Source organism: Babylonia areolata, chromosome 12 (assembly GCF_041734735.1).
Source record: "Babylonia areolata isolate BAREFJ2019XMU chromosome 12, ASM4173473v1, whole genome shotgun sequence".
Taxonomy (NCBI): Eukaryota; Metazoa; Mollusca; class Gastropoda; order Neogastropoda; family Buccinidae; genus Babylonia; species Babylonia areolata.
The window spans coordinates 37,501,179-37,526,178 of NC_134887.1; the positions used below are offsets into that span (position 1 = coordinate 37,501,179).

At 42.6% G+C, this 25,000-nt stretch overlaps 1 protein-coding gene across 3 annotated transcripts in view; it reads left to right on the forward strand.

The window, feature by feature from the left end:
- The first annotated feature begins 1,626 nt into the window (after positions 1-1,626).
- Positions 1,627-25,000, forward strand: part of LOC143288595 (WD repeat and SOCS box-containing protein 1-like) — a 40,532-nt gene continuing 17,158 nt past the window's right edge. For 2 of the 3 annotated variants that reach the window (XR_013056121.1, XM_076597220.1), the window contains exons 1-7: positions 1,627-2,000; positions 5,381-5,582; positions 9,000-9,226; positions 10,814-11,052; positions 12,606-12,784; positions 13,429-13,542; positions 14,385-14,495. Coding sequence is in view for 2 of the 3 variants with exons in the window: in XM_076597220.1 (XP_076453335.1) it covers positions 1,964-2,000; positions 5,381-5,582; positions 9,000-9,226; positions 10,814-11,052; positions 12,606-12,784; positions 13,429-13,542; positions 14,385-14,495 (1,109 nt within the window). In the remaining variant the exon portion in view is untranslated. The remainder of the gene's footprint in view (positions 2,001-5,380; positions 5,583-8,999; positions 9,227-10,813; positions 11,053-12,605; positions 12,785-13,428; positions 13,543-14,384; positions 14,496-25,000) is intronic. The other variant, XM_076597221.1, reaches the window with a different exon arrangement.

Consider the following 25,000-nt stretch of genomic DNA (forward strand, 5'->3'; position numbering starts at 1 on the left):
CGTGCCGGGGGCGCACTGACACGGGGTGACACGGGGTGAATCGTGCCGGGGGAGCACTGACACGGGGTGAATCGTGCCGGGGGAGTATTGACACGGGGTGAATCGTGCCGCCGGGGGAGTATTGACACGGGGTGAATCGTGCCGGGGGCGCACTGACACGGGGTGACACGGGGTGAATCGTGCCGGGGGCGCACTGACACGGGGTGAATCGTGCCGGGGGCGCACTGACACGGGATGAATCGTGCCGGGAGAGTATTGACACGGGGTGAATCGTGCCGCCGGGGGAGCACTGACACGGGGTGAATCGTGCCGGGGGAGTATTGACACGGGGTGAATCGTGCCGGGGGAGTATTGACACGGGGTGAATCGTGCCGGGGGAGCACTGACACGGGGTGAATCGTGCCGGGGGAGTATTGACACGGGGTGAATCGTGCCGGGGGAGTATTGACACGGGGTGAATCGTGCCGGGGGAGCACTGACACGGGGTGAATCGTGCCAGGGGAGTATTGACACGGGGTGAATCGTGCCGGGGGAGCACTGACACGGGGTGAATCGTGCCGGGGGCGCACTGACACGGGGTGAATCGTGCCGCGGCCGGGGGAGTATTGACACTGGGTGTATCGTGCCGGGGGAGTATTGACATGGGGTGAATCGTGTCGGGGGAGCACTGACACGGGGTGAATCGTGCCGGAGGAGCACTGACACGGGGTGAATCGTGTCGGGGGAGCACTGACACGGGGTGAATCGTGCCGGGGGAGTATTGACACGGGGTGAATCGTGCCGGGGGAGCACTGACACGGGGTGAATCGTGCCGGGGGAGCACTGACATGGGGTGAATCGTGCCGGGGGAGTATTGACACGGGGTGAATCGTGCCGGGGGAGCACTGACACGGGGTGAATCGTGCCGGGGGAGCACTGACACGGGGTGAATCGTGCCGGGGGCGCACTGACACGGGGTGAATCGTGCCGGGGGGAGCACTGACACGGGGTGAATCGTGCCGGGGGAGCACTGACACGGGGTGAATCGTGCCGGGGGAGTATTGACACGGGGTGAATCGTGCCGGGGGCCGGCACTGACACGAAGTGAATCGTGCCGGGGGAGTATTGACACGGGGAGTATCGGACTGACCCCACGTGACCAAATCCTATAAACCACTGACCATATAATAATAGGAATTTCCACTAAACCACACACACACACACACACACACACACAAGTGCGTACGCCAGTGTATGTGACTGACTTCATTTGCGCGGCGTCCACACATGCGCAATGACAATAGTCATGAAGTATATTCTTATATTGGGCAAGTGACTCTGAAAGAAATCTAGTACTCTGTACAAAGGATCAGTAAGCAAAGCGTTATTATCAAGTGTACACATGATATTGAACATGGACGTGTAGGCCTTTCTACATCCATATATATACTATTGGCGCCGACAGGACACCTTATAAAAGGGTGGCTCCCCGCCATTCTCCAATCATTGGTCGCGTCGCCAAAACAGTGAACGTGACCTTCAGCATGCGGGACAAAATAATAGTCCTCACGTGTGGCACACATTCGAACCAATGAGCGCTGTCGTTATTTGGCAAAGCACCAGACGCATGCGTGGAGGCTCGCTTCATGTTAATCATTCATCCGTAGACGAGCACTTCTATGTTGGCGATCAAACTCTGACGAGACAGTTCGGTTCAAGATTCGAAAGAGGTTGACGTCGACAGTGCAGTCACTCAAGCAGTTCGAAGGAGTCATTACGCGACAGTGTGTCGACACTGGTTAGTTTATAACATACGCGTGTTCAAGGTGTGGTTAACACTGCTCTTGCATCAACCGCGGATTTGACAATACACTCAGTTATCTGTCTTGTTTTCAAGAGAACAAACTCACTGTACGGGCTTGAGTCTCGGCGACTGTGAGATACCTTGTCTGAAGCTACTGACCTGGTACAGCAGCAGCCACCAATGTCATCGTTTCAGTCGGTCACGGAAGAACAACTCGGTGAGTGGGAGTGTGGAGCTGTTTGGACAGCGAACGCTCCTTTAATTCTTCTGGTTTTGTCTGAAGCTGTGTTGTGTCTGTACAATGAGGCCGCTTTGTCTCAGTTGAAGTGGTTCAGAATTATTTATTTCTGTTTTATTTTATTATTATCATGATGATCTATAGATGATACATGGGACATGTATACATTACATACATCAGTGTAGTGGTTTCTTTGGGTGGGACTGTCCCGGCCACTCTTCTCCTTCTCCACCCCCTCCCCTGCCCCCGTCAGCCCTCCCGCTCCCCTCATTCCACACACGTATCTTGATCTCTCTCCCTTTGAGTTTTGACTTCGTCCTGCATGTTAAGTTCTTCTGGGGAGAGAAAAAAACCCCATCAAACTGCATTAATTTTGTCGCTCAGCACACACACACACACACACACACACACACAGAGTTGATTTTATTTCCGTGATTTTCCCACTCCCATCCCCACCCCCAAGGCGTGAACACTTTTTACCAAGTCTATGTGACAGTGATACATGATACTTGTCATGTGTGTAAGTTGTTTAGTCAGGAGGTCAAGCCCTTGAAAAGTTTTCACTGTCATGACTGAAGACACCTCTTGCAGATAAGTGTTGTTTTTTGTTGTTTTTTGTTTCTTTAAGATGAAAATATAAAATATCTTTGTAGCACAATATGTAGCACATGAAGATTTTACTGTGTTTTACAATTTTCTTCTTTTTTTCTTCTTTTTTTTTTTTTAACCTATTCATTATTTATCATTCAGAATACTACAGATTGCTTTGATATAAATAACAGATAGTTTAATGGATTATTTTTATGAAGTAAAAAGTAAACGCCGATGTCTCAAGAGAAATGACAGTAAGAAAAAGAAGCCAGCAGCAACTTTCTTCAGAAGTTCAATTATGATATTTATCATAAAATGTGATTAGTAGGATTGCCACCTGTGGACCACCAATTAAAGACAGACTTGTAAATTGTATGGCTTAAAAGCCTTATTTAAACTTTAAGGAAGAGAAAAGAAAGTGAGCGGTCTGTTGTGATAAGCCTTTTGTGATTGTCTAATTCTTATGATGTTTGGCCCCTCAATCTGCACAGGCACCCCGCCTGCACCGCCCACCCACACATGAAAGGTGTGCTGTGCTCACTCTGACAGTAGCAACTGCACTGAAGCCAATAAAATATCTTTGCTTGAACTCTCTCAGTTGTGAGTTCTTGGCTCTTTTGCTCACTCTGAAAGTAACAACTGCTCTGAAGCCACTAAGATACCTTTGATTGATGTGGATACTTATATAGCGCCTATCCTCGGTCAGAGACCAAGCTCTAAACGCTTTACATACACGGGGACATTTGCACCACAGGCTGCCTACCTGGGTAGAGCCGACTGATGGCTGTCACTGGGCGCTCATCATTCGTTTCCTGTGTCATTCAATCAGATTTCAAACGCACACGCATACACACTCAGACAGACATGTAACATTTTACGTGTATGACCGTTTTTATTTACCCTGCCATGTAGGCAGCCATACTCCGTTTTCGGGGTTGTGCATGCTGGGTATATTCTTGTTTCCATAACCCACCGAACGCCGACATGGATTACAGGATCTTTAACGTGCGTATTTGATCTTCTGCGTGCGCATACACACGAAGGGGGTTCAGGCACTAGCAGGTCTGCACATATGTTGACCTGGGAGATCAGAAAAATCTCCACCCTTTACCCACCAGGTGCACTGAGATTCGAACCCGGGACCCTCAGATTGAAAGTCCAGCGCTTTAACCATTCGGCTATTGCACCCGTCACCCTTTGAATTCCTTTAATTGTGACTATTTTTTAGCTTCTTATAATCAAGTATTCTCTGGGGCTATTAAATACAGTTTCAGCCCACACAGAAGAGGTATGATCATGAATTCAGTTTGCTCACTCTGCAAGAACCAACAGTACTGAAGCAACTGGAAATGAATTTCTCTGAAATTTTTTAATCGTCAGTTTTCAGACTTCACCTATTGGGCCAGTCTGATGCAGAGTTGCCATGGTTTCACGTTCAGCCTGTGTGAAAGAAGTGTATTCTTTCATTCACACTCAAGGACCAACTGCTCTGAAACCACTAGAAATGAATATTTCTCAACGTTTTTAATCTCCAGTTGTTGTTTTCTTTTTGGAGGAGTGCTCAGTTTCCAAGGACCATCTGCTCAGAAACCACGGGAAATGAATCTCCCTCAACTCTTTATCTCCACAGTTTTCAAACTTTGCACATAATCTGATGCAGAGTTGCCGTGGTTTCACTTTCAGCCTATGCAAAAGAGGTGTGTTCTTTTGCTCACTCGACGAGAACCAACTGCACTGAAGCCACTAGAAATGAATATCTCTCAACTTTTATAATCTCTGCAGTTTTCAAACTTCACCTGATCTGATGCAGAGTTACATGGTTTCATACTTTACTGTTTCAGCCCATGCAAAAGAGGTGTGTTCTTTTGCTCACTCGACGAGAACCAACTGCACTGAAGCCACTAGAAATGAATATTTCAACTTTTATAATCTCTGCAGTTTTCAAACTTCACCTGATCTGATGCAGAGTTACCATGGTTTCACTTTCAGCCTATGCAAAAGAGGTGTGTTCTTTTGCTCACTCGACGAGAACCAACTGCACTGAAGCCACTAGAAATGAATATCTCTCAACTTTTATAATCTCCACAGTTTTCAAACTTCACCTGATCTGATGCAGAGTTACATGGTTTCATACTTTACTGTTTCAGCCCATGCAAAAGAGGTGTGTTCTTTTGCTCACTCGACGAGAACCAACTGCACTGAAGCCACTAGAAATGAATATCTCAACTTTTATAATCTCTGCAGTTTTCAAACTTCACCTGATCTGATGCAGAGTTACCATGGTTTCACTTTCAGCCCATGCAAAAGAGGTGTGTTCATTTGCTCGCTCAACGAGAACCAACTGCACTGAAGCCACTAGAAATGAATATCTCTCAACTTTTATAATCTCCACAGTTTTCAAACTTCACCGGATCTGATGCAGAGTTACCATGGTTTCACTTTCACTGTTTCAGCCCATGCAGAAGAGGTGTGTTCATTTGCTCAACCGACGAGAACCAACTGCACTGAAGCCACTAGAAATAATATCTGTCAACTTTAATAATCTCCGCAGTTTTCAAACTTCACCTGATCTGATGCAGAGTTACATGATTTCATACTTTCACTGTTTCAGCCCATGCAAAAAGGTGTGTTCATTTGCTCATTCGACGAGAACCAACTGCACTGAAGCCACTAGAAATGAATATCTCTCAACTTAAATAATCTCCACAGTTTTCAAACTTCACCTGATCTGATGCAGAGTGATGATGGTTTCACTTTCACTGTTTCAGCCCATGCAAAAGAGGTGTGTTCTTTTGCTCACACGACAAGGACCAACTGCACCGAGGCCACTCGAACAAGACGGCGGAATTCGGTGAAGGACGGCTGTGAGTCGTGGAGCTGTGCGTGGGCCCCTGACCATTCCTACCTGGCCTGGTCAGCTGGCCACAGCTGTCTGGACCTTATCCCCTGGGATGTCAAGCGTCAGAAAGAGTGAGTATGACCTAGTGAATTTAACTAGGGATTTTGAACTTTTGAAAGTTTTTAACGATTTATTTTATCACATTTCTGACCTAACAAAATCTGCTGAGGTGCTAGCAGCCCTTGAATCATGCAGTTTTGAGTGCGGCAGTCAGTGCTGCAGGTTGTGTGGGGTGTGGAGGAAGAATTTTGTTTAATGTCCTGTCACACATTTCGGTGATTGAAGACATTTTGTAAAAGTATTTATGAATACATTTGAGTATTATCAGTTAGAAGGGGTGGGAGATGTCAATGAATGGAGGGTTGGGGGAAACTGGGCAAATGAGGGTGAAATGAGGGTGAAATTTGAAAAAAATTCTAAATACAATTACAGGAAATTACTTAAAACTATAAAAGACTTTGTAAAAGTTGTTGTTAAACTGACAAGCGACACACCTGATGGTTTCAAATGAATTTTCAGTCACTACATTCACAGGAAGTTCTGAGAGTAATGGTCCCCTGGCACTCTTGCATGGTGAAGACCTACCTCAGTTTATCCGCTGTCCACAGCAGCAGCGAAAACCGAAAGTGGTACTGGAAGTCATGACTGGCAACTTGTAGCTTGGGGTTCCTGGATGGAATTTTGTGGGAACTACAATTTTTCGGTCGCAGTTTGAAATGTGTTAAGGTTATGGTGTACCTCTTGTTTTTTGTATTCCTCAGGAATTGATCCTTGGACCTGTTTGATTCATTTTGTAACATACTCAGCTATGTATCACATCTTTTAAAGGGCATATTTAACTACCATGAATACACTGACAATGCTGAATTACAGAGGTTCTCAACCATATGAATTCAAAACAGTCATCAGTGAGTTTGAAGGTTGTGTGGCTGATATAAACTGAAAGTATGGATGGACAGAAATAAGCTAAAGCTTTATGAAGACAAAGCTGAACATTCCTGTCTTAATTAATGGGAAAAAAAAGGAAACAGTTAACTTTGCCACTGCTTTAGTTACATTTCAGACATCAGCCTAGATATCTTTTTTTTTTCTTTTTCTTTTTTTTTTCTTTTTTTTTTTTTAATAATGTTTTTTAATTACAACACTTTATAACATCTCATAGAATACCAAAGTCAGATGTCCTAAAAATGAAGGAATGAAGGAAAAGAAAGTAACCCAGATGTCTTGATCCAGCCTTGACCTTGACCGAACATATTTTTTTTGTTCCTGTTTCACTTGTGTAACTTTCTTCTGCACAGACACTGACTAGTTCATTTACACCATACTTAAAACAGAGAAGAACATGGCACAATTGGTTTCTTCTTCTTCTGCGTTCACTCGTATGCACACAAGTGGGCTTTTACGTGTATGACCGTTTTTACCCCGCCATGTAGGCAGCCATACTCCGTTTTCGGGGGTGTGCATGCTGGGTATGTTCTTGTTTCCATAACCCACCGAACGCTGACATGGATTACAGGATCTTTAACGTGCGTATTTTATGTTCTGCTTGCATATACACACGAAGGGGGTTCAGGCACTAGCAGGTCTGCACATATGTTGACCTGGGAGATCGTAAAAATCTGCACCCTTTACCCACCAGACGCCGTCACCGTGATTCGAACCCGGGACCCTCAGATTGACAGTCCAACGCTTTAACCACTCGGCTATTGCGCCCGTCGCACAATTGGTTTCATCTTTTGCCCTGTCCAGACTGAATAACGGCAGTGCTACTCTTGCATCCTTCTTCCACTGACACTGCACAACGTGTCCTTGCAAAAAAAGAGAGAGAGATAGATCTGGTCATAAAACACCTCTTCTGTATCACTTACAGTTACACTGCTTCTGACAGTTCTTCATTCACACAATCACAGTGAATTTAGCAACACTTGCCTTCCAACATCAATCTCTTCCCTCTGTCTCTCCTCTGAACTGGAAATGTATGAACTATGCAGAACATAGACAGTTCTGAAGAACTGCTTTAAAAGTCCCAAGGACTAATCTAAAAATGCACATGGAAGGTTTTTTGTTTGTTTTTGTTTTTTGTTTTTTTTAGCTTGTTCCACAAGTTGTTAGAATTCTTTACCATCCTTCGGAAAAGCTGATGTTCAGTCCTTAGCCAGATCTGAAAACATACTAATAAGTATTAGTATTAATACTATTGTATCATAAATATACATTTTCTTGTTATTAATGTTAATTACTTGTGACGGTTGTGTGTTGACAGTATTAATACTACTGTATCATAGATATACATTTTCTTGTTATTAATGTTTATTACTTGTGACGGTTGTGTGTTGACAGAATGAGTCATTGCAGTCACCAAGTCTGTTGTCTTTGTGTTTGTGTGCGTATTTGCGGTTCATTGAAATACTGACTTTTCCTTGTTTATCAACAGATTATACACATTGATAGATGTGTTCTTACAAACTGTGACCGGTAATAATGATAAATTTGTCATTCTCTGGGACACACCAATTTTGGGTTCTGGTAAACTTTGAGTTTGACTTTGTTTTTTTTGTTGTTGTTTTGTTTTTTGTTTGTTTGTTGTTGTTTTTTTACTTCTTCTTGTCTGGAAGCTCCTCTTAACCAGAAAACTGTGGGTATCATAAATTCTGACGTATTATTTAATGATTTGTTCCATGGAAGCTCCAGTTAACCAGAAACTGTGGGTATTATAAACTGTGAGGTATTGTTAAATGATTTGTGTTCTCAGGAACCTTCTCTTAACCAGAAAACTATGGGTTATATAAACTGACATAATTGTTCAACAGTTTATCACCATCGGTCTCTGGAAGTCCCTATTAACCACAAAACTATAAGTTATATAAATTATCACCATCGGTCTCTGGAAGTTCCTATTAACCACAAAACTATAAGTTATATAAATTATCACCATCGGTCTCTGGAAGTTCCTATTAACCACAAAACTATAAGTTACATAAACTGTGAGGTATTATTCAACAGTTTGTCATTCACTGGAAGCTCCTGTTAACTAGGAAACTATGAGTTATATAAATTGTGACATGTTCAACAATTTGTTGTTCTCTGGAACCTCCTTTTTACCAGAAAACTAGTATAAGTTATATAAACTGTGATGTATTGTTCAACAATTTGTCGATCTGTGGAATTTCCTTTTTACCAGAAAACGTAAGTTATAAACTATGAGATATTGTTCAACTATTTATCGTTCTCTGAAAGCTGCTTTTAACCAGAAAACTATAGGCTGTATAAACTGTCATGTATTATTCAACAATTTGTCATTCTGTGGAATCTCCTTTTAACTAGAAAACTAAGTTATGAACTGTGACAAATTTTTCAAGAATTTGTAGTTCTCCTTTTCACCAGAAGCTCCTTTTAAACAGAAAACTATGCTATATAAACTGTGATGTATTGTTCAACAATTTTTCATTCTCTGGAAGCTCCTTTTAACCAGAAAACTATGGGGTTAGCTCTCTGTTTTCCAGGCAGGACCCCAAGGAGACGGAAGGCCTGGTGGGGGGGCGCAAGCGCCACCAGATCAACTGCGGGGAGATAGTGCACTCTGTGACGTTCGGCAAGACGTCGCAGAACTGCTACAAGCAGCGGTGGAGGCGCCAGGAATCCCAGGAGAACTCTGTCATGGTCCTGGCCACCGGCCATGTGTCAGGACGGATCAAGCTGTGGAGCTGTGATTCAGGTGCCTGTCATGTTTCCGTTTGGGTTTGGGGTTTTTGGGGATGTTCCCCCCCTCCCTTGTCTCCCAACTTATGGTCCACTGTCTTCCCCTCCTCCATCCCAACCCCCACATCTGTTCTGGAGCTTGTACACTGTCTTGGAAGTCTGGAAAAGTCCAGGGAAAATGAGAGAACCATTTCACACAGTCTTGGAAGTCAGGGAAAAGAAGAGGGAAAATGAAAGAACCACTTCATACAGTCTTGGAGGTCTAGAAAAGTAGTTAGGGAAAATGAGAGAACCATTTGGTACAGCCTTAGAAGTCTGGAAAAGTCGAGGGAGAATGAAAGAACCATTTCCAACAGTCTTGGAAGTCTGGAAAAGTGTAGGGGGTGGGGGGGGGGAATGAGAGAACCATTTCCAGAGCTGGTAAAGTCTTGGAGACGAAACGTTTTGCCCTTCAAAGTCTTTTCCCCTTCCCACATTTTGTAGTATGACCCATCTCGTGGAATCCTTGTGCGTGTGGGGGCGTCCATATTCTAAATATATTTCTGTTTAATAATTGCGATGTAATAATTAATTGCAATGTTTTTAAAAGCGAATATGTGAAATGCTTTTATTTGAGAACATATGTTTATTACTCTTGTTTAATCAAGTTATCCGCATGTGTGGGGTGAGTGGTGGGGGGAGGGGGCGTGTGGTGCGGGTGTGTGCTGATTATCTGGTTGTGGTTTTTCGCAATTCATCTTTATTCTTATCTTATCTGTCTATTATAACCAATGTGTAGTATAGTAAGCTATATTTATAATTATATTCAAATAATGTTTCTTAATTCTTTCTGTTTTTACATTAAGAATACTAGTTATTACCTGCAGTGTGTGGATGTATGTATGAAACAATGTATGTGATATTTTTTACATTTGTATCTTCGTAATATTTGTAGGGGCTGTTGTTGGCTTTTACAGTTATGGTCACCATGTTGTTTACTTGTCTATGTTGTGATAATGCACCTGACCAAATTTCTCCAGTTGGAGATAATAAAGTTATTCTTATCTTATCTTATCTTATGGTGGGAGCAGGTGTGGGGGGAGGCATGAGGGACAGGGGAGGGGTGGGGTGGAGGGATCATGCAGAGGTCCATGCCGAGTTCGAGTATTCTGAGATTAGCAATGTCAGTTGTCCCATTTTACATAGTATTGTGACCGGTCACAGCTTGTTCCGATGTTAACATTTTTATAGTTCATTTTTGGTTAGCTGGGGTCACCTGCATGGGCAGACTTCAGCTGCTGCTGTTCTGCTTTTAGTTCATTGTGAAACAAAAGTTCAGTTTGTATGTATGTGCATAAGTATAGCTGTGTTGTTTTATTTATGATGATTTTCAGTTATGGATTATAAAGTTTTTTTTTTTTTTTTTTTTATAGTTCATTTAGCAATTAGCACTCAAAGCCTTACTGAGCACACTGGCTTATGCTGCTGGTCAGGCATCTAGTCAAGCGTATGTTTTGTAACGTTTATTTATTTGTCCCAAACACAGTGATGCCTCCTTGTACAAGCAGAAAGTGAGCTGTGACAAATTTCAACCATTTTTATATTTAACCTCCCCCCTCCACAGGCCGACTGCTGCTGGAGATTCTCGACCACAAGGAGATAGTTCATGACCTTCACTTCGCACAAGACGACAGCCTGTGTCTGGCGTCAGCCTCGCGGGATGGCACGGTGAAGCTGTGGGAGTTTGACGAAAATGGGGACTGCAATATGTACCTCACTCTCCGGACCAACACCAGACATGCCTTCAGCTGTCGTTGGTCGCCCGACAGGCGATACGTGGCAGCAGTTGGCAGCAACAGAACAGTGAGTGTGTTGGTAGTGGGGGTTAGGAGGTGGTTGGTGGGGGGTTTGTGGAATGTATGGTGGTGTTTTTGTGTCAAAAGTTTGCAACAGAATGATGAGCATTGGGGAGAGTGTCAGTGTGTGGAATGTATGGTGGTGTTTTTGTGTCAAAAGTTGCAACAAAATGATGAGCATTGGGGGAGTGTCAGTTTGTGGAATGTATGGTGGTGTTTTTATGTCAAAAGTTGCAACAGAAGAGTGAGTGTTTGGGGAGTTGGTTTGTTGAATATATGGTAGTGTTGTTGTTTTTTTTTGGGGGGGGGGTAGGGGTTTTGTTTTTGTTTTTTCATAAGTTTGGATTGTACTTACCACTATGGAAAGTCTTTTTTGTGTGATGTTTTTTCATGCAAAAGTAGATGTTGGTCTCTCTTTCTGTCTCCCTGTATCTCTGTCTCTTTCCCCCTCTCTCTTCTTTTCCATTTTGTAAAAAAAAGTTTGTTCGTTTTCTTTGTTTCTTCTGTTGCTCCACTTTCTTCTCGCTTTTTTTTTTTTCTTTTTTTCTTTTTTTTTCAGTTGTCTTTTTTTTCTCTCTCCCTTTATTTGCTCATTCAGTTTGTTGATTTTTTTCTTCTTTGCACATCACTTTTGTTATTTTCACAATATTTGAAGAAAATGTTAAAAAGGGAGATTAAAAAAAAAAAAATCAATGAAGTGTGTAATAATTCTGTAATAATTTGTTTTCATGCTGATTTCATAGTGTAATGAAAGTAAATCAGTTTAGTGCAAGTCTTGCTTGAAACTAAGAAAGCACACATTGGAAACGAATGATGTGCACTTAAAGTGCACTGCCTATCGGTCGACTCTGTTCAGGCCTTTTGAGTAAATGACTCTGTGTTCGTAAAACACTTTAGAACTATGTCTCTGACTGGAGATAGCAAAACACTTTAGAACTATGTCTCTGACTGGAGATAGCCGCTGTGTAGAAATATTGAATTATTATGATAATAAGATGCTGTAGAGTAAGGTGTCTGACTTTAGATAGGTGCCATGTATCAATATTGAATTATTATGATAATAAGATGCTTGAGAGCAAGGTGTCTGACCGTAGATAGGCGCTGTATATCAATATTGCATAATGATTATATAGCAAGATGCTTGAGAGTAAGGTGTCTGACTTGGGGATAGGTGCTAAGTATCAATATTGAAAAAAAAAAATTGTTGTTGGTTTGGTTTTTGTTTTGTTTTGAGGGTTGTTGTTTTTTGTTGTTGTTTTTTTTGGGGGGGTTTCCAACAATTTTTTAATTCCCCATCATTCACCTATCCATTCCACAAATCTTACATTCATTCATCAACATCTTTCTGCTGTGGTTATACAGGGTTACCTGCAAATGGACAGGAAAAGAGAAATGAAAAGTGTCATGGAAACATGCCACAATGTTGGCAATGACATGATGTGAAATGCATAGAGCTTCAAGAATATGCGCTGTAGTGAAACATCTTAATAAATACATAAACAAATAAGTAAATGAATAAACATTTCTTGAGACAATACGGATACATTTGTTGTTGTCCAGGCGTTGTTGTTCAGAGTGGAGGGAAGGGAAGAGCTTGTCAGATACCGCTTGGAGGATCACCACCACGACGTGGTCCACTGCGACTTCTCACCAGATGGCGCTTTGCTGGCCACGGCCTCCTACGACACCCGTGTGGTCATTTGGGATGTCCACAAGCGGGTCAAGATCACTGAATTGGGGTGAGCAGCAACCTATCAGAACAGGTCGCATAATAACAAAGAATCATCTGAGCTCTGTAGATTTTAGGGGGGGGGGGCGGGGCGGGGAGAGTGTGGGGTGGGGGGAATGTACTGTTAACACTGTGTTGTGTCATGTACAAAACTGATGCTGAACAGCTGCGCCGTCCAAAAATAATCGATCTGTTGCATTATTTGCTGAGGTGAAGGCAAGATAATGTGGTGTTCAGAGTCGAGATTGGGATAAGAAAGAGTCGGTGTCATTTAGAAGACTGTTGTATGATAACAGATATTCATGCAGCAAAACAAATTATGATGTCATTTATGACTTGTGTTTTTTTGTGTGTGTATTGTGGGGGGTTTTTTTTGTTGTTTTTTTAGATGTAGATTTGTGAAATGGCTAAATATTTTGGGTTCTTAAAAGAAAATGAGTTTTATTTTATTCTTTTGTTAGTATTTGACATTTCTGGAGTCTGGATTACATATTTTCATGGTTTCCAGTGAAAAGTATGATCCATTGTCTGAATTAAGTAGTGAAAAAAAGGATGTGACTTTCCATTTTGACTTTTTTATTTTCCCCCTCTTTTTCAAAAAAAGGATGTGACTTTCCATTTTGACCTTTTTATTTTCCCCCTCTTTTTCAACAGGCATCTGTTCCCCAGTCCCAGACTAATCTACGCCGGTGGTGCCAACGACCATTACGTCTACTGCGTCAAGTTCTCCATGCAAGGAACTCGCCTTGCCACAGTCGCTGAAGACGGGTAAGTCATCAGAAGGGAGGGAGGGGTGGGTGGGAGGAGGGGGGATGGAGGGGGGGGGCAGGGTGGCATGATTTATCTTCTTCTTCTCTCTTCTCATCAGTGGTGGGCTTAATACTAGGATGCTCATTTTTCTATTTTTCTCAAGTTAGTTCAGTTATTACCCCCTTTTTTTTTTTTATCATTTAAGATTTTCCTGCTGGGACTTCTCAGAAAAAGTTATTTTTGGCTTTTTTTTTTTTTTTTTTTTTTTTTTTTTGGTGTTGCTTTTATGGGTATTACATTGTTTTTGAAATACTGATGTTCTCGCTTCTCCCTTCTTGTTGATTAAACGATAATTCATTTTTTCTTGGCATGATATTTATAATTAATGGAAACAGAAGATTAAGAATAAAAAGAGAAGAAAAAAATTCTGACATGCTCTTTATACCCATATTGTTTCAAAAGGGTTGAGAAAATTAAGTGGATAATTAGTGATTTTTGTTGTTGATTTAAAAAAATTTTTTATTGTTGTTGCTGAAGCGTTCATGAACAGGACCAAAGTTGATATGAGCTTGCTGTTTGTTCAGTTAGGTTTGTTTATTCGCTTTTTTGTGATTTTTTTTCTTGCTAGAGGTTTTAGATAAAAGTCAAAAGCTTGCTGTTTATTCTGTTTTTGTAGGTGTCGTTATGTTTATTAATCTATGTTGGTGATTTTTTTTTTTTTTTTTTTTTTTTTTTTTTTTTTTTTTTTTTGTACCTGAAGTGTTTCTAACGGGATGTAACTAAAAAGATAATATAGGCTTGCTGTTTATTCAGTTATGTTTGTTTATTTCTCTATGTGAATGTGTATGTGTTTGTTTCAGGTATTTGCGAGTGTGGGAGATGCCGTCGTTATCTGATCCGGTCTACATTGCAGAAGTGGAGGGAGCACATTGCTGTTCGTTTTCTTCGGACGGCCAGCTTGTAGCGGTTGGGTAAGTGTTCTGCTGAGTGTTCTGCTTGTCGTTTTCTGCTCTGTGTTATGTTTTTGTTGTGTTTTTTTTGTTTTTTTTCTCTTTCTTTTTTTTAAATATGCTATTTTTAACATTCCGTATGTCTTGTCTGCTTATCTCAAGTAAGATTTTTTTTTTCAATTGTCTTAACATTTTATCTAATATATATGGTCTTTAATCATAAGAAATACATGTCGGCTGTTTGATGACTTTTCTTATGCATTATTTGCTATGACTTATTTGAATACCTCTTGTAACCTGGATATATCTAGATATCTAATGTTTTATGAATTTCTATAGATGTTGTTGTGGAATTGTTTGTTGGAGTGCATTTTTATTTTTTTTTTTTTTTTTTTAATCAACAACTGTTTTTACCCTGCTTTTTGTTTAATTTTGGAAACTTGGCAGTATGTTGAACTTTTGATGATGCAAGAATACCAATAGTTCTGACAGTGTGTGTAGACAGTTCAAGTTGATTTTTTTAAAATCAAGATTTATATGTATAAATCCTGAGCATATAGCAAAATAATGATATAAATTGATATACAAACAGAAATAATGATATAAATTGATATACAAACAGAAACACACAGTTCACACTGACAGACAGATCTCCTGACATATAGATCTCCAAGGAAACAGTTTGAAATTGTAGATTGCTTTTCTATTATTTGTTTTTGATTTGTTGAGAGGGTGTGGTGGGTGGGGTCTACTGTTTCTCTTGCTGTTTCATCTCAGTAGCTCAGATAGCAGTTTTTTTTTCATTCTATATTTTTTTATGGGGTTTTGGGGGGTTTAATTCTTTTTAATCAAGTTCTTCCTCCCAAATGCTACCAGTCTGAGACATTTTTCAGCTGACACTACTGAAATCCAGATTTATGCAAAATGAAGAAACATGGCTGGAGACAAATTTCCTGCCTGACCAATACTATTATATTCACTGCAAACCTCAAATGGATTGCCAGGGAAACCAGAATTCTGCAGAATTAAGTGTGAGACTGGCATATCAATAGTTTTGATATCTGTTAAATTCTTGTGTTGATGGAGGCTTTCAAAAATCGGGCTTCCATTTTTAAATCAAGCTGTCTAGCCCTTCATCTTCATCAAATTAATCTGAACAAAGTCTTGTTTAAAAAAAAAAAAAAAAAAAAAAAAAGGTGGAGGGGTGAGGGGAGGGGGGGACTGGGGGGGGGGGGGGGGTGGAGGAGGGGCATGTTTTCACATTATTAAAGTCAACAACAGACGACTTAAAATTTAGCAGAACTGTTGTTTTTGCGTTGACCAAAGTTTCATTTCCATCACGGTGGACTTGAAGAAGTGACCTCTCAGGATTTCCCTCTTTCTTGTAGTTTCCTCTTTTCTGCTGATTTTCTATCAGTGCCTTTGTTTCCAATATGGCCAATAGACCAAATGCAGTACATGTTTTCCCTTTCATTTTTATTATAACGAGAGATCAGCCTTTGGCTTAAATTCTGTTGTGTTTGATAACCAAAATGTACCGAAATGCCTGGTACTTAAAACCCAAATATACCAAAATACTAACAAGTCTCATAACCCAAATATACCAAACTACTGATGTCTTTTAACCAAAATATACCAGAAGAGTGAAGCAAACTCTGGGAATGGACCTAACACTTCAGAATGGAATGGCGTTGTGTTCTCTGTGTATCAGAAAGAAGTGGAAAATGGATGTCACACTGAGACGTCATAGAGGAATTATAGCTGTTTCAGGGACAAACTAAATCTTCACTGAAGATATTTAAAGATCTGTCTTTTGAGACTTTGGGGGTGTTTGCTCTGTGGGTTTAGTGCTGTGTGTGTGTGTGTGTGTGTGTGTGTTTGTGTTGTGCATGTCGTGGGTTAGGCTTTGTTCTTGTTTTTTTTGTTGGTTGGTTTTTGTTTTTTTGGTTGTTTTTTTTTTCACCCACATGTCTTTGGGTGGGTTAGTTGTTTGCTTTTAAAGTTTTTTTGTTTTTTTGGTTTTTTTTGGGTTTTTTTTTAAATGAGCCAGTTCTCCAGCTTGTTTTCAGGTTCATGAAACATACTACCTGTGGTGTGTGTTGTGTGTGTGTGTGTGTGTTAGCAGACATTGGGTGGGCAGGCAGAGGGTCAGTAACAGGGGAACAGTGACATTAGAATATGAATTCTTCGTCTTTGTTCGTGGGCTGATTGCAGCCACAGTCAAATAGACCTGAGGCATTTGCAGGGAAATTTGACATGGCCTTGATTTACTTTAAGAGTATTTTCATCCTTTGTTTCGGAAGAAGTGCCAGGGCCTTCACGACAGCTGTCTGTTGCTGTCAGTCTTGGGCTGTTTGGCTTTCCTTGACATTGTCCGTCATTTTCGACGGGCGCAATAGCCGAGTGGTTAAAGCGTTGGACTGTCAATCTGAGGGTCCTGGGTTCAAATCACGGTGACGGCGCCTGGTGGGTAAAGGGTGGAGATTTTTATGATCTCCCAGGTCAACATATGTTCAGACCTGCTAGTGCCTGAACCCCCTTCGTGTGTATATGCAAGCAGAACATCAGATACGCACATTAAAGATCCTGTAATCCATTTCAGTGTTCGGTGGGTTATGGAAACAAGAACATACCCAGCATGCATACCCCCGAAAACGGAGTATGGCTGCCTACATGGCGAGGTAAAAACGGTCATACACGTAAAAGCCCACTCGGGTGCATACGAGTGAACGCAGAAGTAGTAGTCCGTCATTTTGGTTTGATGGCATTGATTAGATATATCTGTGTTTTTATTACTTGATGAATGGTGGCCGAAATGTATGTGACCACAATAATGAGAGCTGTATTGTATTGTGTGAGGGACAGTTCCTTTAAAAGAAACTGTATCCCTGCTTATTCTTTTGTGTGTTGAAAAATAGTACAAAAGCATCGTAAGGTGCATGCAGAACTGCATGCACACACAAATTTCCATACGTTCGCATTTGTAAAAGTACACCTGCATGTGCACACACACACAGTTCGTTCGTTCTTTAGTTTAACGTCTTTTCACTGTAAGTGATATTAGACGAACAGACTTTCACACACACACAGACATACTCACAAAACACACACACACACACACAAAATCTCTGACACTAAACCAACACTTTTCAGACGCATTTATACACAACAGTCTAATATCATCATCTTAGATGAACAGACTGTAGATAAATAAACGAATGAATCATACACAACAAAACGTTAGTCACACAAAACATGTAACGTGGTATCCGTGAGTCATGCCCTGGACAAATGTCCACATCACTTCCCAGAATTTATGGTCAGCAGAACGACCGTTACGCACAGCTGCAGACAGTCATCATGTGCTCACACTAACAGCAGTCCAGGAAGCCTCAGCTGTGCAGCAGCGTTATCACGTACTTTGGCTTATTTAAAATCAGCAGATGAACGGGACACTAATTAAGCCACAGAATTTAGGTGGGCGCAGTTTTGGGGGATCACACCACCTGACGACTGGCAGCGTGAGCTATAAATGGTAGGAAGGTGAAAGGGGGAGGGGGGAGGGGGTGTAAGGAAGAGAGTAGGGAAGGTGGATGGTGCGTTTGGGGGAGGTGGAAATCAATTGTTAGAAGTGACTGGAAACGGATGGTGTGGTTTTTGTTGGGGGGAGGGGTTTGGTGGTGTGTTTTTTTGTTTGTTTTTTGGGGGGAGGGGGGATGGGTGGGGGGGGGGGGAATTCATCTAACCAAAAAGGAATGTAGGTGGGGAGGGAGGGAGGGAGGGGGTGTTGATGGGGTTGGACAGAAAGTGAGTCAGGCTGATATTGCTTTTGATGTTACGCTGGTTTTCGGTGTCAGTTTGCAATCAAGTAAAAATGGGTGTTCGTGCAGAGTCATGATTGAAAGGCAGAGAAAGTTTGGAGAAAATGATATAACCATTTCCATGGCTTGTAAAAGTCTTTGGGGTGGGGTGGGGGGGGTAGGGGTTGCCCATCAGGGCATTGAAGAGTCTTGGAAGTTTCAGCAAAAAGGTTGAACACATTTATAAAAACAAAACGAAAAGTGTGATGAAACAAAATTGGACATTGCTGTATCCACCGATCTCTTACATCAGCAGTATAGCATGCAATTTTTTTTGTTCAGTTTGGCTTTGACTTTGGTACAGAAAATTTTAAGTTTGGTGGGAAAAAGTAAAGACTGGGTCGGTCAACATCTGAGGGAATCCTGCGGAAGTGTCAGTAAGCTGCCTGTTCCATCTGTGTGAATTTGTCCTTCCCCCCCCCCCCCCCCCCAAAAAAAAAGAACCACCTACCTCTCTCTCTGTCTCTGCTGTTCCCTCTCCCTCTCTGCTGTTCCCTCTCCCTCTATCTACATCTGTCTGCATCACTCTCTCTCTCTCTCTCTCTCTCTCTCTCTCTCTCTCTCTCTGCTGTTCCCTCTCTGCTGTTCCCTCTCCCTCTGCTGTTCCCTCTCCCTCTATCTACATCTGTCTGCATCACTCTCTCTCTCTCTCTCTCTCTCTCTCTCTCTCTCTCTCTCTCTCTCTCTCTCTCTCTGCTGTTCCCTCTCCCTCTCTCTACCTCTGTCTGCCTCAGTCTCTCTCTCTCTCTCTCTCTCTCTCTCTCTCTCTCTCTGCTGTTCCCTCTCCCTCTCTGCTGTTCCCTCTCCCTCTATTTACATCTGTCTGCATCACTCTCTCTCTCTCTCTCTCTCTCTCTCTCTCTCTCTCTGCTGTTCCCTCTCCCTCTCTCTACCTCTGTCTGCCACGGTCGCTCGCTCTCTCTGTCTGTGACACACATACACACAGCGCTTCATCCCCTTCTGCCATCTGCCGCTGAATCAATACAATACAGTGCTATGCCATATTGTATTGTATTGAATCAGAATTGTTGATTGTCTGCCCCTTTTCTCTCCCTCTGCCTCTCCATTCCCTAAGCCACCCCACCCCCCACCCCCCACCCCTCAATTGTCCTCAACCTCATTCCTACTTTTTGACATTGTGCAAGCTTCTATATTTTTTTTTCTTCTTCTTTAACTCTATATAAATAGCTCTTTCCTGTCTGTCTCTCTGTCTCTCTCTCTCCTTTCCCTCTCTCTCTCTCTCTCTCTCTCTCTCGTCTCATTCTCTCTCTCTCCCCTCCCCCCCCCCACCCCCTCCCCACCCCCATTGTATTGTGTATGTGAATGTGGTGTCATGTAGTGAAATTTATTTGTCGTTGTTTTGCAGATTGTCTATCACAAACTGCCTATGAACCCTTCCCTAAACTCCAGATAAATGTATACGTGTGCCTATGGCCCTTGGCTAGAATGCATTAAACATTCATTCTCTCTCTCTCTCTCAGCCTATATCTACCTCTCTCTCTCTCTCTCTCTCTCTCTCTCTCTCTCTCTCTCTCTCTCTCTCTCTCTCTCTCTCTCTGTGTCTCTGCTGTTCCCTCTCCCTCTCTCTACATCTGTCTGCTTCGGTCCCTCTCTCTCTCTCTCTGTGCTTTTCCCTCTCCCTCTCTCTACATCTGTCTGCCTCGGTCTCTCTCTCTCTCTCTGCTTTTCCCTCTCCCTCTCTCTACCTCTGTCTGCCTCACTCTCTCTCTCTCTCTCTCTCTCTCTCTCTCTCTCTCTGCTTTTCCCTCTCCCTCTCTCTACCTCTGTCTGCCTCGGTCACTCTCTCTTGCTCTCTCTCTCTCTCTGCTTTTCCCTCTCCCTCTCTCTGCTTTTCCCTCTCCCTCTCTCTACCTCTGTCTGCCTCTCTCTCTATCCCCCTCTCTCTCCCTCTCTCTCTCTCTATCCCCCTCTCTCTCTCCTCTCTCTCCCTCTCTCTACCTCTGTCTGCCTCTCTCTCTCTCTCTCTCTCTGCTTTTCCCTCTCCCTCTCTCTACCTCTGTCTGCCTCTCTCTCTCTCTACCTCTATCTGCCTCTCTCTCTCTCTCTCTCTCTCTCTCTCTCGCTCTCTCGCTCTCTCTGTGTGTGACACACATACACACAGCGCTTCATCCCCTTTTGCCATCTGCCGCTGAATCAATACAATACAGTGCAGTGCCATGTTGTATTGTATTGAATCAGAATTGTTGATTGTCTGCCCCTTTTCTCTCCCTCTGCCTCTTCATTCCCTAAGCCCCCCCCCCACCCCTCAATTGTCCTCAACCTCATTCCTACTTTTTGACATTGTGCAAGCTTCTATATTTTTTTCTTCTTCTTCTTTAACTCTATATAAATAGCTCTTTCCTGTCTGTCTCTCTGTCTCTCTCTCTCCTTTCCCTCACTCTCTCTCTCTCGTCTCATTCTCTCTCTCTCCTCCCCCTCCCCCCCCCCCCCCCCCCCCCACACCCTCCCCACCCCCATTGTATTGTAATGTGGTGTCATGTAGTGAAATTTATTTGTCGTTGTTTTGCAGATTGTCTATCACAGACTGCCTATGAACCCTTCCCTAAACTCCAGATAAATGTATACGTGTGCCCATGGCCCTTGGCCAAAATGCATTAAACATTCATTCTTTCTCTCTCTCTCTCAGCCTATGTCTACCTCTCTCTCTCTCTCTCTCTGTCTCTGCTGTTTCCTCTCCCGCTCTCTACCTCTGTTTGCTTCGGTCCCTCTCTCTCTCTCTCTCTCTGCCTTTCCCTTTCCCTTTCCCTCTCCCTCTCTCTCGCTCTCTCTCTCTCTCTCTCTGCTTTTCCCTCTCCCTCTCTCTCTCTCTGTGCTTTTCCCTCTACCTCTGTCTGCCTCTCTCTCTCTCTCTCTGTGCTTTTCTCTCTCCCTCTCTCAACATCTGTCTGCCTCGGTCGCTCTCTCTCTCTCTCTCTCTCTCTCTCTCTCTCTCTGTGTGACACACATACACACAGCGCTTCATCCCCTTCTGCCATCTGCCGCTGAATCAATACAATACAGTGCTATGCCATATTGTATTGTATTGAATCAGAATTGTTGATTGTCTGCCCCTTTTCTCTCCCTCTGCCTCTTCATTCCCTAAGCCTCCCCACCCCCCACCCCCCACCCCCTACTTTTTGACATTGTGCAGGCTTCTTTATTTTTTTTTTTTCTTCTTTAACTCTATATAAATAGCTCTCTTTTCTGTCTCTGTCTGTCTCGTCTCTCTCATTCTTCTCTCTGTCTCTCATTCTCTCTCTGTCTCTCCTCTCTCTCTGTCTCTCATTCCCTCTCTGATTCATTCTCTGGCTCTCCTCTCTCTCTGGCTCTCCTCTCTCTCTGGCTCTCATCCTCTCTCTCTCTCTCTCTCTCTCTCTCTCTCTCTCTCGCTCTCTCTTTTCAGTTTTACTTTGTTTCTTGTGGTCTTAAGAAATTCATTATGAATGTGTCGTTTTGCTGTCCAGAAACAAGAACATTTTAAAAGTGAAAGGGATTCCATAACACGGAAGGATTTCATACGTTTGCTGTAATATAACTCAGCTTTATGTGGACTGTCACAACCTGTTCCTGTAGAAAAGAAAAGAAAAACAACTACCAAAAAAACCCCCCCAAAACACTGGTACTAGTAGTAATAAAACAGTGATTCAAATGTGAAACTGTCAGTTCATTAATATTTTTTTCAAAATAAAATAAATTTAGAATACGAAAGAAGGCTGACTGTGATGAATGGTAGACCTGTGCAACAACAACAAAATATTGATAATTGATCCCTTTTTTTTTTTTTTTCTTTTTTTTCTTTTTAATGCATGGTAATCTTTCAAGGTGGAATGGATTAACTGCAAAATGATTCATCACCATCATAATAACTGCAAAATAATACATCTCCATCATAACATGCCATCATTAAAATATAGATGCATTGTGTTTGAGGTCATAGGTTTGTGGTTAAACCATGTAGGTTTAGTGGACCACACTGGCATGGTTGTCGAGTACAGCGCTGAAGTGGGAAGTAGAAGTAGTACGGTAGTGTAGAGGACAGTTGGAACGTGTTGATTTATTTCCTGCTGGGAAACTTGACCCCATTTCCACCCCCAGTATAGTGTCAAGTGTGCTGTGTCTGCGAGATCCAGCCACAGGCGATTTTATGCCTGTCAAATGTGTGTGTACAGAGTGTGTCTGCGTTGTGAGACTCGCACTTGTCAGCAGCTGTTGACAGGAATGAAAGAATGAATGTTTGTCTTCATTGTTTGGTTTAAATAATCTATAACTGCTGAACAGTACACATGAGTACATTGCAAAGACAAAAGAGCAGTTTCAGTAGCTCATCACCACAGCGATTATCACTACTGAAAAAAAAATGATAATCATCACGACAGGGGTCACCACTACTGAGAAAAGTTGACAACCATCACGACAGCTGTCATCACTACTGAGAAAAGTTTATAATCATCACCACAGCGATCACCACTATTGAGAAAAGTTGACAACCATCACCACAGCTATCACCACCACTGAGTAAAGTTGATAATCATCACCACAGCTGTCACCACCACTGAGAAAAGTTGATAACCATCACCACAGTGGTTGTCACTACTGAGAAAAGTTGATAATCATCACCACAGCTGTCGTCACTACTGAGAAAAGTTGATAATCATCACCACAGCTGTCGTCACTACTGAGAAAAGTTGATAATCATCACCACAGCTGTCGTCACTACTGAGAAAAGTTGATAACCATCACGACAGCTGTCACCACTACTGAGAAAAGTTGATAACCATCACCACAGCTGTCACCACCACTGAGAAAATTGATAATCATCACCACAGCTGTCACCACAACTGAGAAAAGTTGATAACCATCACCACAGCTGTCACCACCACTGAGAAAAGTTGATAACCATCACCACAGCTGTCACCACCACTGAGAAAAGTTGATAATCATCACCACAGCTGTCACCACCACTGAGAAAAGTTGATAATCATCACCACAGCTGTCATCACTACTGAGAAAAGTTTATAATCATCACCACAGCGATCACCACTATTGAGAAAAGTTGACAACCATCACCACAGCTATCACCACCACTGAGTAAAGTTGATAACCATCACCACAGCTGTCGTCACTACTGAGAAAAGTTGATAACCATCACCACAGCTGTCACCACTACTGAGAAAAGTTGATAACCATCACCACAGCTGTCACCACTACTGAGAAAAGTTGATAATCATCACCACAGCTGTCACCACAACTGAGAAAAGTTGATAACCATCACCACAGCTGTCACCACCACTGAGAAAAGTTGATAACCATCACCACAGCTGTCACCACCACTGAGAAAAGTTGATAATCATCACCACAGCTGTCACCACTACTGAGAAAAGTTGATAATCATCACCACAGCTGTCACCACTACTGAGAAAAGTTGATAATCATCACCACAGCTGTCATCACCACTGAGAAAAGTTGATAATCATCACCACAGCTGTCTAACTTTAACTGTTGTTCAACAGGAGTATTGTGGAAGAAGCAAGGGGATAGGGTTTTACACTGCTGCCACCACCATCGCCACACCACCCACTTTACCTAACCTGGAGTTACCCACTTAAAAATATGAATTCTTCTTCTGCGTTCGTGGGCTGCAGCTCCCACGTTCACTCGTATGCACACGAGTGGGCCTCTACGTGTATGACCGTTTTTACCTCGCCATGTAGGCAGCCATACTCCGTTTTCGGGGGTGTGCATGCTGGGTATGTTCTTGTTTCCATAACCCATTGAACACTGACATGGATTACAGGATCTTCAACGTGCGTATTTGATCTTCTGCTTGCATGTACACACAAAGGGGGTTCAGGCACTGGCAGGTCTGCACATATGTTGACCTGGGAGATCATAAAAATCTGCACCCTTTACCCACCAGGCGCCGTCACCGTGATTCAAACCTGGGATCCTCAGATTGACAGTCCAACGCTTTAACCACTCGGCTATTGCGCCCGTCAAAATATGAATTAAATTTGAACCTTTTCCCAGGCGTAGAAAATGGAATCTGTGCTGGTTTCCCTTATGCACTTTGGGGGGGGCAATGCAAACTGTGTAGGTGAGTGGGAGCGTTTATTGTTGGTTGGTTGATTGGTTTTTCGCATGATGACTTCCGGTGGAATGGTTCTACATTCTAGTTTTTGTTTGCTGCGTTCGATTTTTCTTTTCAGTCTGTGTGTGTGTGTGCCCAGTGGGACCCTATGTTTAACGCTGTTAGCTTTATTTGTCTCTTCAGTCCAGCAGTGTTTGGCTACTCGCCTTCTGGGCTCTAAGCCATCCTGGATTGACCTTGAAAAAAAAAATTGTGTGTGTAGAGAGAGAGAGAGAGGGAGGGAGGGAGAGATTGGAAAATGTGCATAGAAGTTTTATAGTAGTGTGTGTCAGAATCAGAATGTGTCTGTGTCAGCATGTGTGTGTCAGTGTGTGTGTTTGCGTAATATATGCATGTGTGTGTGCGTGTGTGTCTGAGTATGCATGTGCTTGCGTGTGTGTGTGTGTGTGTGTGTGTGTGTCTGCCTGTCATAAGCTTAAGTAGTGAGTGGGAAGCACACATTTGGCTGGTTACCAGCGGCAACAGCAGTGAAGATGAAGAGGCATAATACATTGATATTTCATGTCAGTTTGCTTGGA